The following is a 13,881-nucleotide window of genomic DNA, read 5'->3' on the forward strand; positions in this document are numbered from 1 at the left end:
TTTGGAGACTATGTGCCAGGCGCTCTAGCCTCAAGCCTCTGCGGTGACCAGGACAGGTGAAGGCTGCCCCGACACAGCCAGGGTGGACTGACTGATGCTGAAGCCCCCGGTCTCCCTCACCTTTCTTGTCCGACAGGCTCACAGCCAGGATCTCCCAAGTGGTGATGGTGTCTTTCAGGAAGATGTTCAGGACCTTCGTGGAGATTCTGGGTTGGGGGAGGTTGGGGCATTAGGAGACGGGAGGCAGTGGCCGGGGCCAAGGCACAGGTTGGAGGGGCGGGGGCACGTGCAGGTAACCCGGCTCTTGATTTTCCTAATGGGCTGTGGGGTTCCGCCGTGCTTCCCGAAGAGCCGGGAAGTTATAGGTGTGTGCAGATTGCAGGGGCGCTCCGGGAGGTGGGGTGCAGGAGGCTGCAAGGGGCGGGGGTGGACATACCCATTTTTCTCTGGTTCTTTTAACTCTTCTATAGTCCACAACCAGCTCTCTGGAAAGTGGCTTCTGGAAATGATGTCTTCTTCTGGAATTATGTCCTCATCCATGTCACCTGAGGGGGGTGACAGCTGGGTTCAGAGCAGTCCAGCCCCTCACCTGTTCTCTCCCGTGCTCTCTGCACCCAGGGGGCTCTTAGCTGGGGAAACACACCAAGAGCCATGTAATGGCTTTTCCTGGGTCCTAGGCACAGCTGCCTTGGGGACTGGCTTGGGGACTCCTTCCTCCATTTAAACAGCACCAACCACAAAATTCTATTTTACGAATGTGTTACGAATGTGTTGCTATCAAGATAAACATAACCTTTCCTTCCTCTGATTTTCAAAGAAATGAAAGCATTTGCAACCAGCTTGAGCCTCAGCAAGTCAATATAGCAGGACTGGACTGTGGCTCAGCCCTGGGCTTTCCTAAAACGTGACTGACAGATCTTAGTTTGGCTCTGGGTCTCCATAACAGGTAAGTAGGTGGAATTCCACAGATGCCTAAATCCACCTAGAATACTCCTTCCAAGGGCCTTTGTGGGAGGAGCGCTGGGCCGTTCTTGGACCTCAGCTGGCTAAGGAAATTGTGCAGCGTTGGGAGAAATGCAAACAACCACATGCCGGACCCAGCAAGCCAGAGGCTTTGTCCAGTCGTCCTCATTAGCCCCAGACCGTCTCCTCTTTGCTAGAGAGTTCAAACAGGATTTGCTTAAAGTGGGCTCATTATAAAGGAAATTTCTTTTTATATGGTTTCAAATGTATTTGACCTCAGAAGTGAACTTTCAAGTTCATACAGTCATCCCTTAGTAACTGGGGGTTGGTCCCAAGACCTCTATGGACTCCAAAATCTGTGGATGCTCAAGTCCTTATGTGAAAGGATGCAGTATCTGTATATAACCCAGGCACATCCCCCATTATACTTTAATTCAATTCTAGAATATTTATAATACCTAATACAGTGTGAACTGTATGTAAATAGATGTTACACTGTGTGGTTCAGGAATGAGGCCAGGGAAGGTCTGCATATGTTTAGTACAGACACAATTTGGTTTCTCTATTTTTTGGGGGTACTGGAATTGAATTCAGGGGCACTAGACCACTGAGCCACATCCTCAGCCCTATTTTTTGTATTTTATTTAGAGACAGGACCTCCCGAGTTGCTTAGCCCCTTGCTAAATTGCTGAAGCTAGTTTTGAACTCGAGATCCTCCTGCCTCAGCCTCCGGAGCTGCTGGGATTGCAGGAGTGTACGGCAGTGCCTGGCTAATACAGACACAGTTTGGGGGGAACACTACCCATTTGTGGTTTGCATGTAGGTGTGGCTCAGTGGTTAGCACTTACTGCATTCCATCCCTAGCACTGCAAAAAACAAAAACAAAAACAAAACCCAAACCCAAACCCAAACCAAATGATTTGCATTTCTGTATCTGTGGATGCAGAGCTGACTACACGTTTTGTCTAACTCAAAACTGAACGAAGGAAGGAGTGAATGAATCAAGGTTGCTTGTTAATCCATCCGGCCGCCTGACTTGGCAACCAGACTTTGGGAGGCAGCACAGACTAGTTTCCTTGGTGAAGGAAGCTTGGAACCCATCTGAGCCTTCCCATGGCACCCAGCGTGGCCAGTCCCACCAGCCAGGACTTCCTCTAGACCACTGAGGTCCTGGGCACTGCGTGTGACTTCAGACTAGCTTGGGCAGGGCTGGGACGACCCTTCTAGGCAGGAAGCTCTGCCCTCAGTCTAGGTGGCTCCACCATGAGGTAGGTGCTTCTCCTCCCTCAGTCTTAGAGCCCAGCCCCTCGTGGAAGGGCCTCCTTCCTCTCCCCTCACACAGGGACCCCTCTGCCAGTAGGTGGGGAGTTTAATCCCCTTAGAATGGGGTCTATCTGCACTGGGGTCTGTATCTTCCTCGGATAGGACCTCCTCCCCCGCAGACAGGACCCCTCCCCCTCAGACAAACACCCTCCCCCCTCAGACAGGGCCCCTCCCCCCAGACAGGGCCCCTCCCCGCCAGACTGGCGCCCTCCCCGCAGGCCCGCCCGCGCTCACTCCTGGCCAGGCCCAGTTGGCCCTCGCGGCGGTGCTGCAGGCGCAGCTGCGTGATGTAGCTGCAGCAGTCGAGGAAGGCCTTCACGCAGGAGTCGCCCTGGCTGATGAAGCGGGCCCTGCGGTGGCAGGAGAAGCCCATGGGGTTCTCCCGCATCCCGTCCTCGCAGCATCTGCGCAGCTCCTTGGTCTTGTACTGACCGGCTGTGGAGCGTGGACGCCGCCCGTCAGAGCCCCGGCCAGGGTGCCCCGGCGCCCGCAGGAGAGGCTCAGCGGTACAGGAAGAACTGCCCCAGGCCCGCCCTCCCCCTCCCTCTGTGGCTCTAGGAGGTCAAGTTGGGGTCCCGGCGGGGCGGGGGTGGCGAGGGCCCCACCTTTGTCCTTCCTCTTCTCCATGAGCTGCACGGAGCGGCGGCGGCGGCGGCGGGCAGCAGGGTTTGCACACTGTGGTTCTGCGGGGCAGGTGGAGGAGATCAAGATGGACAGAGCACCTACTGTGTGTCCCTGGCTCACTCCTCGAGACAGCCTCAAGGTGGGGTGTGGCTGTTCCATTTGACAGGAGAAGCCCGGGGCTGGGTGGTGGAGGCGAGACCTGAGCCAGGTCCCGGGTTCCAGAGCCCCTCGCGGCCGCCTACCTGTCCTCTGGGCTGTCTGCAGGTCTTTGTTGGTCCTAAAGGCCAGCCCGGCGTCCGTGAAGACCCCAGCATAGTTCTGCCCGCTGCCCGGGGTGCAGCCAATGTCGGCCTTCTCCACCACGTCCCAGATCTGCAGGGGGCGGCCAGGTAGAGGAGGCCAGGACAGCAGCGCAGTCCACTCAGCCCGCCCCGCCCACCGCGCCCTCTCCGCAGCCCCTCCGCCACCGCCGCCCGGCCGCCATCTGCCCCACCCGGCGCAGCCCACTTGCAGGGGTATCTTCATCTCCAAGCCCAGACCCACCCCTCCCTCGGCTCCAGCTCTGTCCTCACCCGCTCCCCAGGCTTCCGCAGCCCTTGTCCCCAGAGCACGCTGTCATTAGTCCCTGAGGGGCGTGCCCAAGCTGGACCTTGACCATGAGCATCCCCAGCCTGAACTCCCTTCCCACCTCGACCCTGTCTGCTCCGGACATTTGCCTCCACCACCCCAGCCCGCCCCTTCTCCCTCTGGTCCATCCTCAGCCGCCCCTGCGCACCTTACTCTGGGTCAGCTTGTTCTTCTTGTTCAGCACAAACACGCCCTTGTCCACAGCCACCAGCCCCACTCGGGCCCCTCGGTCACCCTCTATCTTGAGGGTCATCTGCTGCCCAGGTAGAGGCTGCCGGTCGTCCTTCCCACCACCTTTTACCACCAGCTGCAGGGAGGTTAGAGATGCAGGAAGGAGGTGAGTCCCGCCAGGGCCACTGAGGAGGGCAAGTCCAGCTGGACACAGCAGAAGGGTGGCGGTGGCGAGCCCCGGGATGCTCACCTTGCCCACGCACGAGTCCTTGACGTCCACCCACACGGAGTCGGCCACCACCTCCCTCTTGCCGCTGGCACCGATCAGCGTGTAGTACGCCACCAGGCGGAAGGAAGGAATGAGATCCGCGGTGATGGTCAGAGGCAGCACCACCAGGTCCTGGCCGGGCTCCCGGGCCTGGCGACCCGCCTTCAGCAGCTTCCCCTTGTTCATGATCTGGGGTCGGGGTGACAGAGGGTCAGGGTGGGAGAGGGAGGGATCCTGGGGTGTCGGGAAGCCCTGAGGAGGGGCTCACGGACCAGGTAGGTGTAGTAGCGGATCTTGGCGTCCTGGCCAGCATCCGTCCGCAGATGGAAGTTGACGTTGAGAGTCTCTCCTGGCTTGAGCTCCATTCGAGACACAGAGAGGTGCAGGTAGTTGTTGGAGTTGAACAGCGTGCTGTAGGGCTGGGCCTGCATGGTCTTGGTGGCCTGCCGCGCCTCAGGGATGCCCTCCTTGTGGGTGCGCACCTGGGGGTGGGGAGAGGGATGCAGGCCCTGCCTGAAGACACCCTTGTCCTGATCTCCAGGCACGGGAGAAGGTGACCTTGGATGGCAAGAAAGTCTTTGCAGAGGGGGTGAAGCTAGTGACCTGGGTGGGACGATCACCCCGGATCTGGGTGGACCCAAGGGTTGGTGGGGAGGAGAGAGAGAGAGGGAGAGAGGGAGGGAGGGAGGGAGGGGAGGAGAGTGTATGGGGAAGAAGAGGAGGAAAAAGAAGAGGAGGAAGAAGAGGAGGAAGAAGAAGAGGAGGAGGAAGAAGAGGAGGAGGAGGAAGAGGAGGAGGAAGAGGAGGAGGAGGAGGAAGAGGAGGAGGAGGAAGAGGAGGAGGAAGAGGAACAGGAGGAGGAAGAGGAGGAGGAGGAGGAGGAAGAGGAGGAGGAAGAGGAGGAGGAGGAGGAGGAAGAGGAGGAGGAGGAGGAGGAAGAGGAGGAGGAGGAGGAGGAGGAGGAGGAGGAGGAGGAGGAAGAGGAGGAGGAGGAGGAAGAGGAGGAGGAAGAGGAACAGGAGGAGGAAGAGGAGGAGGAGGAGGAGGAGGAGGAGGAGGAGGAGGAAGAAGGGGAGGAAGAGGAGGAGGAAGAGGAGGAGGAGGAGGAGGAGAGGAGGAGGAGGAGGAAGAGGAGGAGGAGGAGGAGGAAGAGGAGGAGGAGGAGGAGGAGGAGGAAGAGGAGGAGGAAGAGGAACAGGAGGAGGAGGAGGAGGAGGAGGAGGAGGAGGAGGAGGAAGAGGAGGAAGAGGAGGAGGAGGAGGAAGAGGAGGAGGAAGAGGAACAGGAGGAGGAAGAGGAGGAGGAGGAGGAGGAAGAGGAGGAGGAGGAGGAGGAGGAAGAGGAGGAGGAGGAGGAGGAAGAAGGAAAAAAAAGAGGGGAGAGGGAGGAGAGATGGATTCGTGGAAGCCACGCTGCTGGCTGGGAAGGCAGAGGCCGGGCCAGGAGCCGGGCCCAGAAGCCGGCAGAGGCAGGACTCAGATCCTCCTGGGAGGCTCAGGAGGAGCCGGCCCTGCCCACACCTTGATTTCGGGACTCTCCAGGTTCAGAACCCCAGCTGAATGATCCCGCGTGGTCACTGGGCTGTGGACGCTGTCGCAGCAGCCACGGGAACTCACTCGCACGCCAGCCCCCCAGACCCGGCCGGGGAGAGGGGTGGGCGCAGGCGTCCCGAGGTCGCGGGTCCCTCTGCAGCCCGTGTGAGAGTCAGTGCGGGGTAGGCGCCAGGTGACAGACCCCTCCTGGCAGGACTCGGGCTCCTCGTGCCAGGAGGCTGTGTGCGCCCTCTGCAGCCCCGTGTGCCAGTGACAGGACCCGGGCGTGTGAGTGGAAGAGCCCGGAGCGCCACCCGCGGACGCGGCGCCCAGCAGGTCTCTCTCACCCGAGAGGGACCTCCACGCCCGCGCCAGGACCCCGCGCACGTGGCAGGGTCCTTCTGCAGCAGCGCCAGGCCCTGTGGCACCGTCCCCCTGTGGCAGGGGCCCAGGCCGGGCCGGGACTCACGGTGATGGTCAGCGGCTGCCGGCTGTTGGGCGTGTTGATGCTCAGCTTGGCCACGCCGTCGTCCTGGGTCAGAGACTGCACGTCGCTGCCCTGGGTCGTCACGGGCACGCGGCGGGCCGGAGAGCCGTCGGGGTTTGTCACGTACACCTGTGGACGCGGGGCGGGGAGGAGCCGGTGACCAGGCGCTCGGTGCTCCCCGCAGCGCCCGCGCCCCGGCCCGGGGCTCACCATGAGGTCGAAGGGCATGGCTGGTTTGAAGTACTTGGGCGTCTTGGTGAAGTGGATCTGGTAGGGGGAGGTCACGATGGGGATCCCGCTGCGCTCTGCCTCCACCATGTCGCTGCCTGAGGGGACCAGCCGTGAGGGCGGCTCCCTGGCGGCCCCGGCCCGCCTCCCCTCAGACCGCCGCCCCCTTGGAGTGGGGCTCCCCTCAGGCTGCACCCGCCCTCACTCTGGGCCTGCCGGGTGGTCCGGGGCTCACCTGAGTGCAGGATGACGGTCACCGACACGTACAAGGACTTCCCCACCAGGGCGTCGGCTCGGGAGGGCTGCACGCCGTCCAGCAGCACCTGCCGGCTCAGCAAGGCCTCCCCGGTGCCGTCCTCGATCTGGGGAGGGGACGAGGCTCAGGGGAGGCCTGGGGGGCCTCGGAGGGGCACTGAGGCGGGGGTCCGGGGGCCTGTCGGTACCACAATGCGCTTGAGCGACTGGGGCAGCGAGATCCTCTGGTCGCCGTCCTGGACCCCGAAGATGACGAAGGCCGTGCCCTCCACGTTCTTCCCGTACAGGAACCTGCGGGGCCAGGGCTTCAGACCTGCTCCCTCCTGCTGTGGCCTCACCTGGCCCTCAGCAGGCCCCTCACCTGGCCCTTGTGAGGTCCCCTCCTGGCCCTCACTGGTTCCTCTCCTGGCTCCTCACCTGGCCCCTTCCCTGGCCCTCACCTGGACTCTCACCTGGACTCTTACCTGGCCCTCACCTGGCCCTCAGCAGGCCCCTCACCTGGCCCTTGTGAGGTCTCCTCCTGGCCCTCACTGGTTCCTCTCCTGGCTCCTCACCTGGCCCCTTCCCTGGCCCTCACCTGGACTCTCACCTGGCCCTCACCTGGTTCCTCTCCTGGCTCCTCACCTGGCCCCTTCCCTGGCCCTCACCTGGCCCTCACCTGTACTCTCACCTGGCACTCACCTGGCCCTCAGCAGGCCCCTCACCTGGCCCTCATGAGGTCCCCTCCTGGCCCTCACCTATTTCCTCTCCTGGCTCCTCACCTGGCCCCTTCCCTGGCCCTCACCTAGACTCTCACCTGACCCTCACCTGGACTCTCACCTGGCCCTCACCTGGTTCCTCTCCTGGCTCCTCACCCTGGCCCCTTCCCTGGACTCACCTGGACTCTCACCTGGCCCTCACCTGGACTCTCACCTGGACTCTTACCTGGCCCTCACCTGGCCCTCACCTGGACTCTCACCTGGCCCTCACCTGGTTCCTCTCCTGGCTCCTCACCTGGCCCCTTCCCTGGACTCACCTGGACTCTCACCTGGCCCTCACCTGGACTCTCACCTGGACTCTTACCTGGCCCTCACCTGGCCCTCACCTGGACTCTCACCTGGCCCTCAGCAGGCCCCTCACCTGGCCCTCACCTATTTCCTCTCCTGGTTCCTCACCTGGCCCCTTCCCTGGCCCTCACCTGGACTCTCACCTGGCCCTCACCTGGACTCTCACCTGGACTCTCACCTGGACTCTTACCTGGCCCTCACCTGGCCCTCAGCAGGCCCTCGTGAGGTCCCCTCCTGGCCCTCACTGGTTCCTCTCCTGGTTCCCTCACCTGGCCCTCACCTGGACTCTCACCTGGACTCTTACCTGGCCCTCACCTGGCCCTCAGCAGGCCCTTGTGAGGTCTCCTCCTGGCCCTCACTGGTTCCTCTCCTGGCTCCTCACCTGGCCCCTTCCCTGGCCCTCACCTGGACTCTCACCTGGCCCTCACCTGGCCCCACCTCTTGCGCCTCACCTGGCTGTGATGGTGACCTCCAGGCCCTTCGGGTCGTCGATGTAGTAGAATTTCTCCATAGGCTCCACCAGGACCTCGAAGCTGGGCAGCACTAGGGGGAGAGTGGGGTTGGGGTCTGGCGCAGGCCGGCGCCCGCGAGCCGGCCGTCCCTGCCCACTTACCGTACTCCTTCACCTCGAACTCGGCGGAGAACACCTGCTGCGGAGAATTCTCGTAGTGGGCCTGGATCTTCCACTGTCCCATGCTGTGGGGGAGGTGGTGAGGGCGGCTGGGCCTGAGGCCTGCGCCCCCTCGGGTGACCCCCCAGCCCCAGAGACCCTGACGTACTTGACCAGCTCTGGGATGTTCCAGGACAATGGCACGATGCCAAACTGGTTGTGAGAAGACAGAGTGTCCCTCTTGATGGGGATGCCATCGGGGGTCTGTAAGACAGGGAGGGCCGTGGGAGAAAGTGACGTTTCCGAGGCCGGGCTACGCCCCCAGCTGGCCCCAGCGACTTTGTCTGGCCTCTTTACACCATGTCGACAGGGGCAGGGGTAAGGATGTGAACCTGAGTCAGTCAGCCTAGGTTCAAACTCTGCTGTGCCATTTATAAGCTGTGTGACTTTGGGCAAGTCACTTAACCTCTCTGTGCACCATGTGCCTATCTAGAAAAAGAAGACAATAAAGGCTGCTACCTCACTGGCTTGGAATGTCGCTCATAGAAGCAGGGCATTGATAAGTATCAGTGTCTCTCTGAACACTGCTGATAACTAGCACTTACTACCCTCTTCTACGCTGGACACAGCACTGAGCAGGTCCTGTGAACACCCAACTTTTTGACCTACAAGTACAGCAAGTTCAATCTGTTGGCAGCGAACAGAAAAGCCGGGCTTTCTGGCTTGGGAACGTGGGGAATTCTGTGGGTGATGTACTCCGTCCCACTAAAGCGGACGGCACCAGGACTTCAGAGGACGGCGTGCATGGACTCTGTCCCTCGCAGACCCCCCTGATCCTCTCGCCACCACCCTCGCATGATGTCAGTCCATCCTCATGACAGTCTCAGAGGACAAGCCCCCTTCCTCCCACTGCTCTCCTTCCTCGCCTCTTCTCCTGCCCCTCCCTCCTTCTTCCCAAATGTATTTATTACACCCAGGTCCATGCCAAGGGCGGAGCCGAGTTCAGGTGATAGGACCCTGAACACTCAGAGAAAAGTTCCCTCCCCTGTGGACCTTGGGTTCAATGGAGGGTGGTGGGGGTTCAGCACTGAGAGGGGCGTGTGTGTGTGTATGTGTGTGTGTGTGTGTGGAGTGCAACTCTGTGGGGTGCTCAGGGAGTCTTCAGTGTAAAATCAAGGCACCAGTGACATTGAGCAGAGAGTTGGAGGAGGCAAGGGACTGAGCTGTGTGGCTTTTCAAAGGAAAGGGTTTTTGTTTTTTTTTTAAGGAGTTGCCTGTGCAAAGGCCCTGGGGCAGGACTGAGCACAGCAAGGAAGTCAGGGGAGAGAGGAGGAGGGGAGGCAGGGAGAAGACAGAGAAAGTTGTGCAGGGCCTTCTGGGCTACAGGGAGGACTTAGGATTTTATCCCAAGGGAGGTGGAAGCCATGAAGGGCTGTGGGCAGAGACCTAGTGTTCATTGGTGCCCTCTAGCTGGTATAGGCAGAATAAACAATGTACAATTTTTATCTGTGATCCCAGTCCTCAGATGAGGAAACCGAGGTTCAGGGAGGAGGTGAAGTCTGAAACCAGAATGTTTGGGTGCATGTGCTGCCCTGAGGGTCTCCCTGGGTCTCTGCCATCTCCAGGTTTCTCGGCACTGGTGTCTCTGCATGCCTCTTTGCCTCTGGGACCCCCTGTCCAGGGCCTCTGTCCTGTTGTGACTGTCCTGAGCTGGCTATACCTCGATGCTGACGACAATGGTGCGGCCCACTGGCAGGAGCTTGTGGTCCACGGTGAAGATCCGATAGAGGACTGGAAGGCCGGGGAGAGACGGGAGAGCCGATCAGACCCGGCCACACGCCCAGCCTGGCCTCCCCAGCCGCCCGCCCTTACCCGTGGAGCCGGGAGTGTAGATGGTCTTGTCGGTCTGGATGAAGAGGTACCCGCTCTGAAGACTGACCAGCACCACCTTCTCCACCTGCGTGGGCCCGAAGATCGCCAGGACAGTCACAAACTTGTGGCCCTTTTCCGACCTGAACTCCTTGCTGGCTGGGATCTAGACGTGTACCAGAGGATTGTTAGGGGTCTGCTCCAGGGTTCCATACCCCGTGTCCAGCTTCTGGGCCCCTCGTGGGGCTGTCACCTGCTCCTCTTCACAATGGAGCATGCCCATCATTCCACTCTGCCCGTGTGGAGATGCCGCACGGCCAGCTCTGGAGAGGACGGGGCATTCAGAGGAGGAGCAAAGGGGGATCAGGAGCAAAGGGTGGGCTCAGTTGGAAGAGAGGGTGGGAGATCAAAGGGGAGGGGACTCAGAAAGGAGCTTCCACTCAGGTGAGGGACCCAAAAGGGGCTGAAACTTAGGGAATGGGCTTGGAAGATGGAGGAGACTCACAGAGGCGGTGACTCAGAGGGGAGGGGCTCAGGAGGGGAGGAGGCTCAGAGGGGAGGGGCTCAGGAGGGGAGGAGGCTCAGAGGGGAGGGGCCCAGAAGGGGAGGAGGCTCAGAGGGGAGGGGCCCAGAAGGGATGGAGATTCAGAGGGGAGGGGCTTAGAAGGGGAGGAGGCTCAGAGGGGAGGGGCCCAGAAGGGATGGAGATTCAGAGGGGAGGGGCTTAGAAGGGGAGGAGACTCTGAGGGGAGGGGCTCAGATGGGGAGGAGCTATGGAGGGGAGGAGACTCAGAGGGGAGGGGTTAAGAAGGGGAGGAGCATTGGAGGGGAGGAGACTCAGGGGAGGGGCTCAGAAGGGGTGGAGACTCAGAGGGGAGGGGCTCAGAAGGGGAGGTGCTATGAAGAGGAGGAGACTCAGAGAGGGGAGGGGCTCAGAAGGGGAGGTGCTATGAAGAGGAGGAGACTCAGAGAGGGGAGGGGCGCAGAAGAGGTGGAGACTCAGATGGTGGAGTTTAGGAGGGGAGTAGACCCAGAGGAGGGGAGGCCCCAGAAGGGGTAGAAACTCGGAAGGGGTAGGGCTGAGAAGGACAAGGAGATGGCACAGAGGGGCAGAGCACGAAGAGTGGGAGGGGCTGTGGGTGTCGGCAGGGCTGGTTCCAGTCTGGGCCCACCTTGATGGTGACATTGCCCAGGTGTCCGGTGGCACCAGTCAGCACGGTCTTCTCACTGGACAGCACTTGCTTCTTGGCTGGGAAGTCGTGGACCATGACTGTGACAGGAACATCCCCTTGAACGTCGTGGGCCTCCAGCACTATGGTCTCCTCATTCTCCAGCCGCAGGATGTTGGGGGTGATTATGGAGTACCTGTTCAGTGGTGCAAGGACCTGTCATCCTAGGGACGGGATACTCTGGCCCTCACCTGGGTCAGTGCCTGGTTTCGCCTCTCTACTCCAGCACTTTGCCTCAGATCCCCAGAGGGTATCCAGTGACAGCCTGGGACACCTGCCAGCCTCAGGTTCTGATTATGCCTTCTTCCCTGGGCACCGTCACCTCCCTCCCACCCCCTCAGTCAGGTGTACCTGGATTTGAAAGCCTGGACAACTAGGGGCTGCAGTTTCCCACCAATCCCTGATCCTCGGAACAAACCCAGCAATACTTTCAAGTCTCTAGACTTCCAAGCCCACAATTACCTAAAGCCACATCCTAAACCCCAAATCCTAGAATACCCCAAACCCAAACTTAAGCCTCTAACACCATGGTCCTGTTAATACAACCAGACCCCCACACTCCCAACCCTACATAAACCCAAAGTACCAAATCGCTAAACCTCCAAGTACTGAAATTCCTATGTCCTGAAACTCTGAACTCCAAAACCTTGCCTCCAGATTACCCCAACTGCCCATTCACTAAATACACAGACCCTCAATCCTAAACCCTCAGTTCCATAGATGTGCAAACTCCAATCCCACAGTGACTGGATTCCACAGGAACCCAACTCACAAACACCCAGCCAGGCAGCCCAAGTTCACCAGTGTCCAACCACCAACCCTGAAGTCCACAGACTCCCAAGTGCATCCTGGATTCGATGAGGACCTGAACCCCCAAATGCCTGCTCCCAATCCGGGCACTGGCTACTCACATGGGGTCCCCCAGGGCCAGGGGGAGACTGGTCAGCAGCAGCAGCAGTAGACTGGGACCTGAGGTAGGTCCCATGGTGCAGGGAGAGTGGAGGGCAGAGGGACAGAGGAGAGGGAGCTGGGGAGGAGTGCGTGGAGCCGCTGGAAGCTCCTCTTATCTGCTCCGCCTTCTCCCCCACTGAGCCCTTCCTTCCCCTGTGGGCTCCCCCCTCCCGGGGCTGCCCCAGATTGCTCAATACATTTCCTAAGGGCTTCCAGCCCTGCGGCCAACAGGTTGAGGGGTTAATAACCTGAGGCCACGTCCCCCTCCAACAGCAAAGTACCTGTCCCCTGCCCTGGTCAATCTGAGGGTCAAGGCCAGCTGGCCAGCTGGACTGTTCCCCCTTCCACCCAGTCTGTGGGGGAGACACTGGGGCCTGGAAGGTCATTTACCCCAGAGAGCTGAGTCTCATTCACAGCCCACATCTGGCCATGCATTAATTTTTTACATTTTTTGGAGAAGAGGGTCTCCTATGATGCTCAGGCTGGCCCTGGACTTCTGAGCTCCTCTTGCCTCAGGCTCCCAAGTAGCCAGGACAACAAGGGTACACCACTGCTCGCAGTTGGTGTGTTTATTCATCAGACCTTTCCTATGAGTCCATCTTTATGCCGCGAGCTGGAACCTTACTTCTGGGGCTATTCATGCTGAGGGAGGAGGAGTGGTGGAAGGGACGGAGCCCAGCACCCACATTTGCAGCCCCATGTGATGTTTTCCCCAGCCAAGAAAACTCTGCCTCTGGGGGATCAGGGAAGGCTTTTTGGAATTAGGGGCATTTCAGGTGGGTTCTGAAGTATGCATAGGAGTTCACTCTCCTGGCGAGCTTGTTTTGTAGGGAAAGGGGAACCTGGAGCTCCCTTCACCTGCCTTCGCCAGGATGCTTGAGTGGCTGTTGTTAAAAAAGTCATCAAGGAGGAACATCTTCATTTCTAGCTTTTGAGCCTGTTGTATGTCAGCGTTGTTTTAGAATAGCATTGTTTGAGGTTGTATTGGTTGGTTTGTGGGGTGTCATGCCTCCATGTCGTCCAGTAGCCAAAAGGCATGCCTGGGTGTGGAAGGAAAGGCCTCCCGCCCGTTTGTAAGACAAATGTGCACATATTCTTCATGTCACGCCTGCTGACCGCCGGGTGATCTTGCTTCTCCATGAACGGTGTACCTTAGAGATGCCTTCACACTGGCGCTCAGAGGGCATCCTCATTGTTATGGGCAACTGCTTCCTATAACATTGTGTGAAAGAAACCGGGGCCCTCTTGACGGGCAGAGAGACTTACGGGTTCCGAGTCGCACTCTTGCAGTGCGCCACCCTGACCTGCGTCCTTTCTTGGTCTTGAACTTACTAGCTGCGGCCTGGGCCAGTTCCGGATAACCATTCCGAGCCTCACCCTCTTCCTGCAAAAGGAGTTGTTACTGCAGCGGAGGGAGAAAGTGCTGGGTCCACGTGCCCCGGCGACATTGCTATTTATTGCCAAATTCCCCTTCCCCTCCTGGGAGTTCCAGTGAGGTAGCCCTCTTCAGCTTGCTCGAAGTTCATTACCAATTTCCCCTCGGCCTGGCCCCAGAGCTTTTGAATTGTTGCAACTCGCTCAAAACTGGAAGCTCACTGTCGCTGGTGTTTGCGCACCTCTGATGCTCAGCACCCCCACCCCACTGCAGGTGAACGGCGTGAGAGTGAAGGGAAAGGTGGTTTCCAAAGCCCACTGGAG

The 13,881-nt window shown here is 59.7% G+C and overlaps 1 protein-coding gene across 1 annotated transcript in view; it reads right to left on the reverse strand.

Annotated features, from left to right (window-relative positions):
* Positions 1–12,298, reverse strand: part of C3 (complement C3) — a 29,872-nt gene extending 17,574 nt beyond the window's left edge. Inside the window, exons 1-19 of the mRNA XM_047530553.1 lie at positions 12,144–12,298; positions 11,176–11,368; positions 10,007–10,169; positions 9,855–9,925; positions 8,304–8,398; positions 8,138–8,220; positions 7,977–8,067; positions 6,667–6,769; positions 6,459–6,585; positions 6,206–6,321; positions 5,978–6,124; positions 4,249–4,458; positions 3,959–4,165; positions 3,686–3,844; positions 3,153–3,282; positions 2,892–2,969; positions 2,521–2,721; positions 437–545; positions 121–206 (exon numbers count right to left, since the gene is read on the reverse strand). Coding sequence (XP_047386509.1) covers positions 121–206; positions 437–545; positions 2,521–2,721; positions 2,892–2,969; positions 3,153–3,282; positions 3,686–3,844; positions 3,959–4,165; positions 4,249–4,458; positions 5,978–6,124; positions 6,206–6,321; positions 6,459–6,585; positions 6,667–6,769; positions 7,977–8,067; positions 8,138–8,220; positions 8,304–8,398; positions 9,855–9,925; positions 10,007–10,169; positions 11,176–11,368; positions 12,144–12,217 — 2,443 coding nt within the window. The 5' untranslated portion in view covers positions 12,218–12,298. The remainder of the gene's footprint in view (positions 1–120; positions 207–436; positions 546–2,520; positions 2,722–2,891; positions 2,970–3,152; positions 3,283–3,685; positions 3,845–3,958; positions 4,166–4,248; positions 4,459–5,977; positions 6,125–6,205; positions 6,322–6,458; positions 6,586–6,666; positions 6,770–7,976; positions 8,068–8,137; positions 8,221–8,303; positions 8,399–9,854; positions 9,926–10,006; positions 10,170–11,175; positions 11,369–12,143) is intronic.
* Between the last annotated feature and the right edge of the window lie 1,583 nt (positions 12,299–13,881).

This window comes from Sciurus carolinensis, chromosome 17 (genome assembly GCF_902686445.1).
Source record: "Sciurus carolinensis chromosome 17, mSciCar1.2, whole genome shotgun sequence".
In the NCBI taxonomy this organism is placed as follows: Eukaryota; Metazoa; Chordata; class Mammalia; order Rodentia; family Sciuridae; genus Sciurus; species Sciurus carolinensis.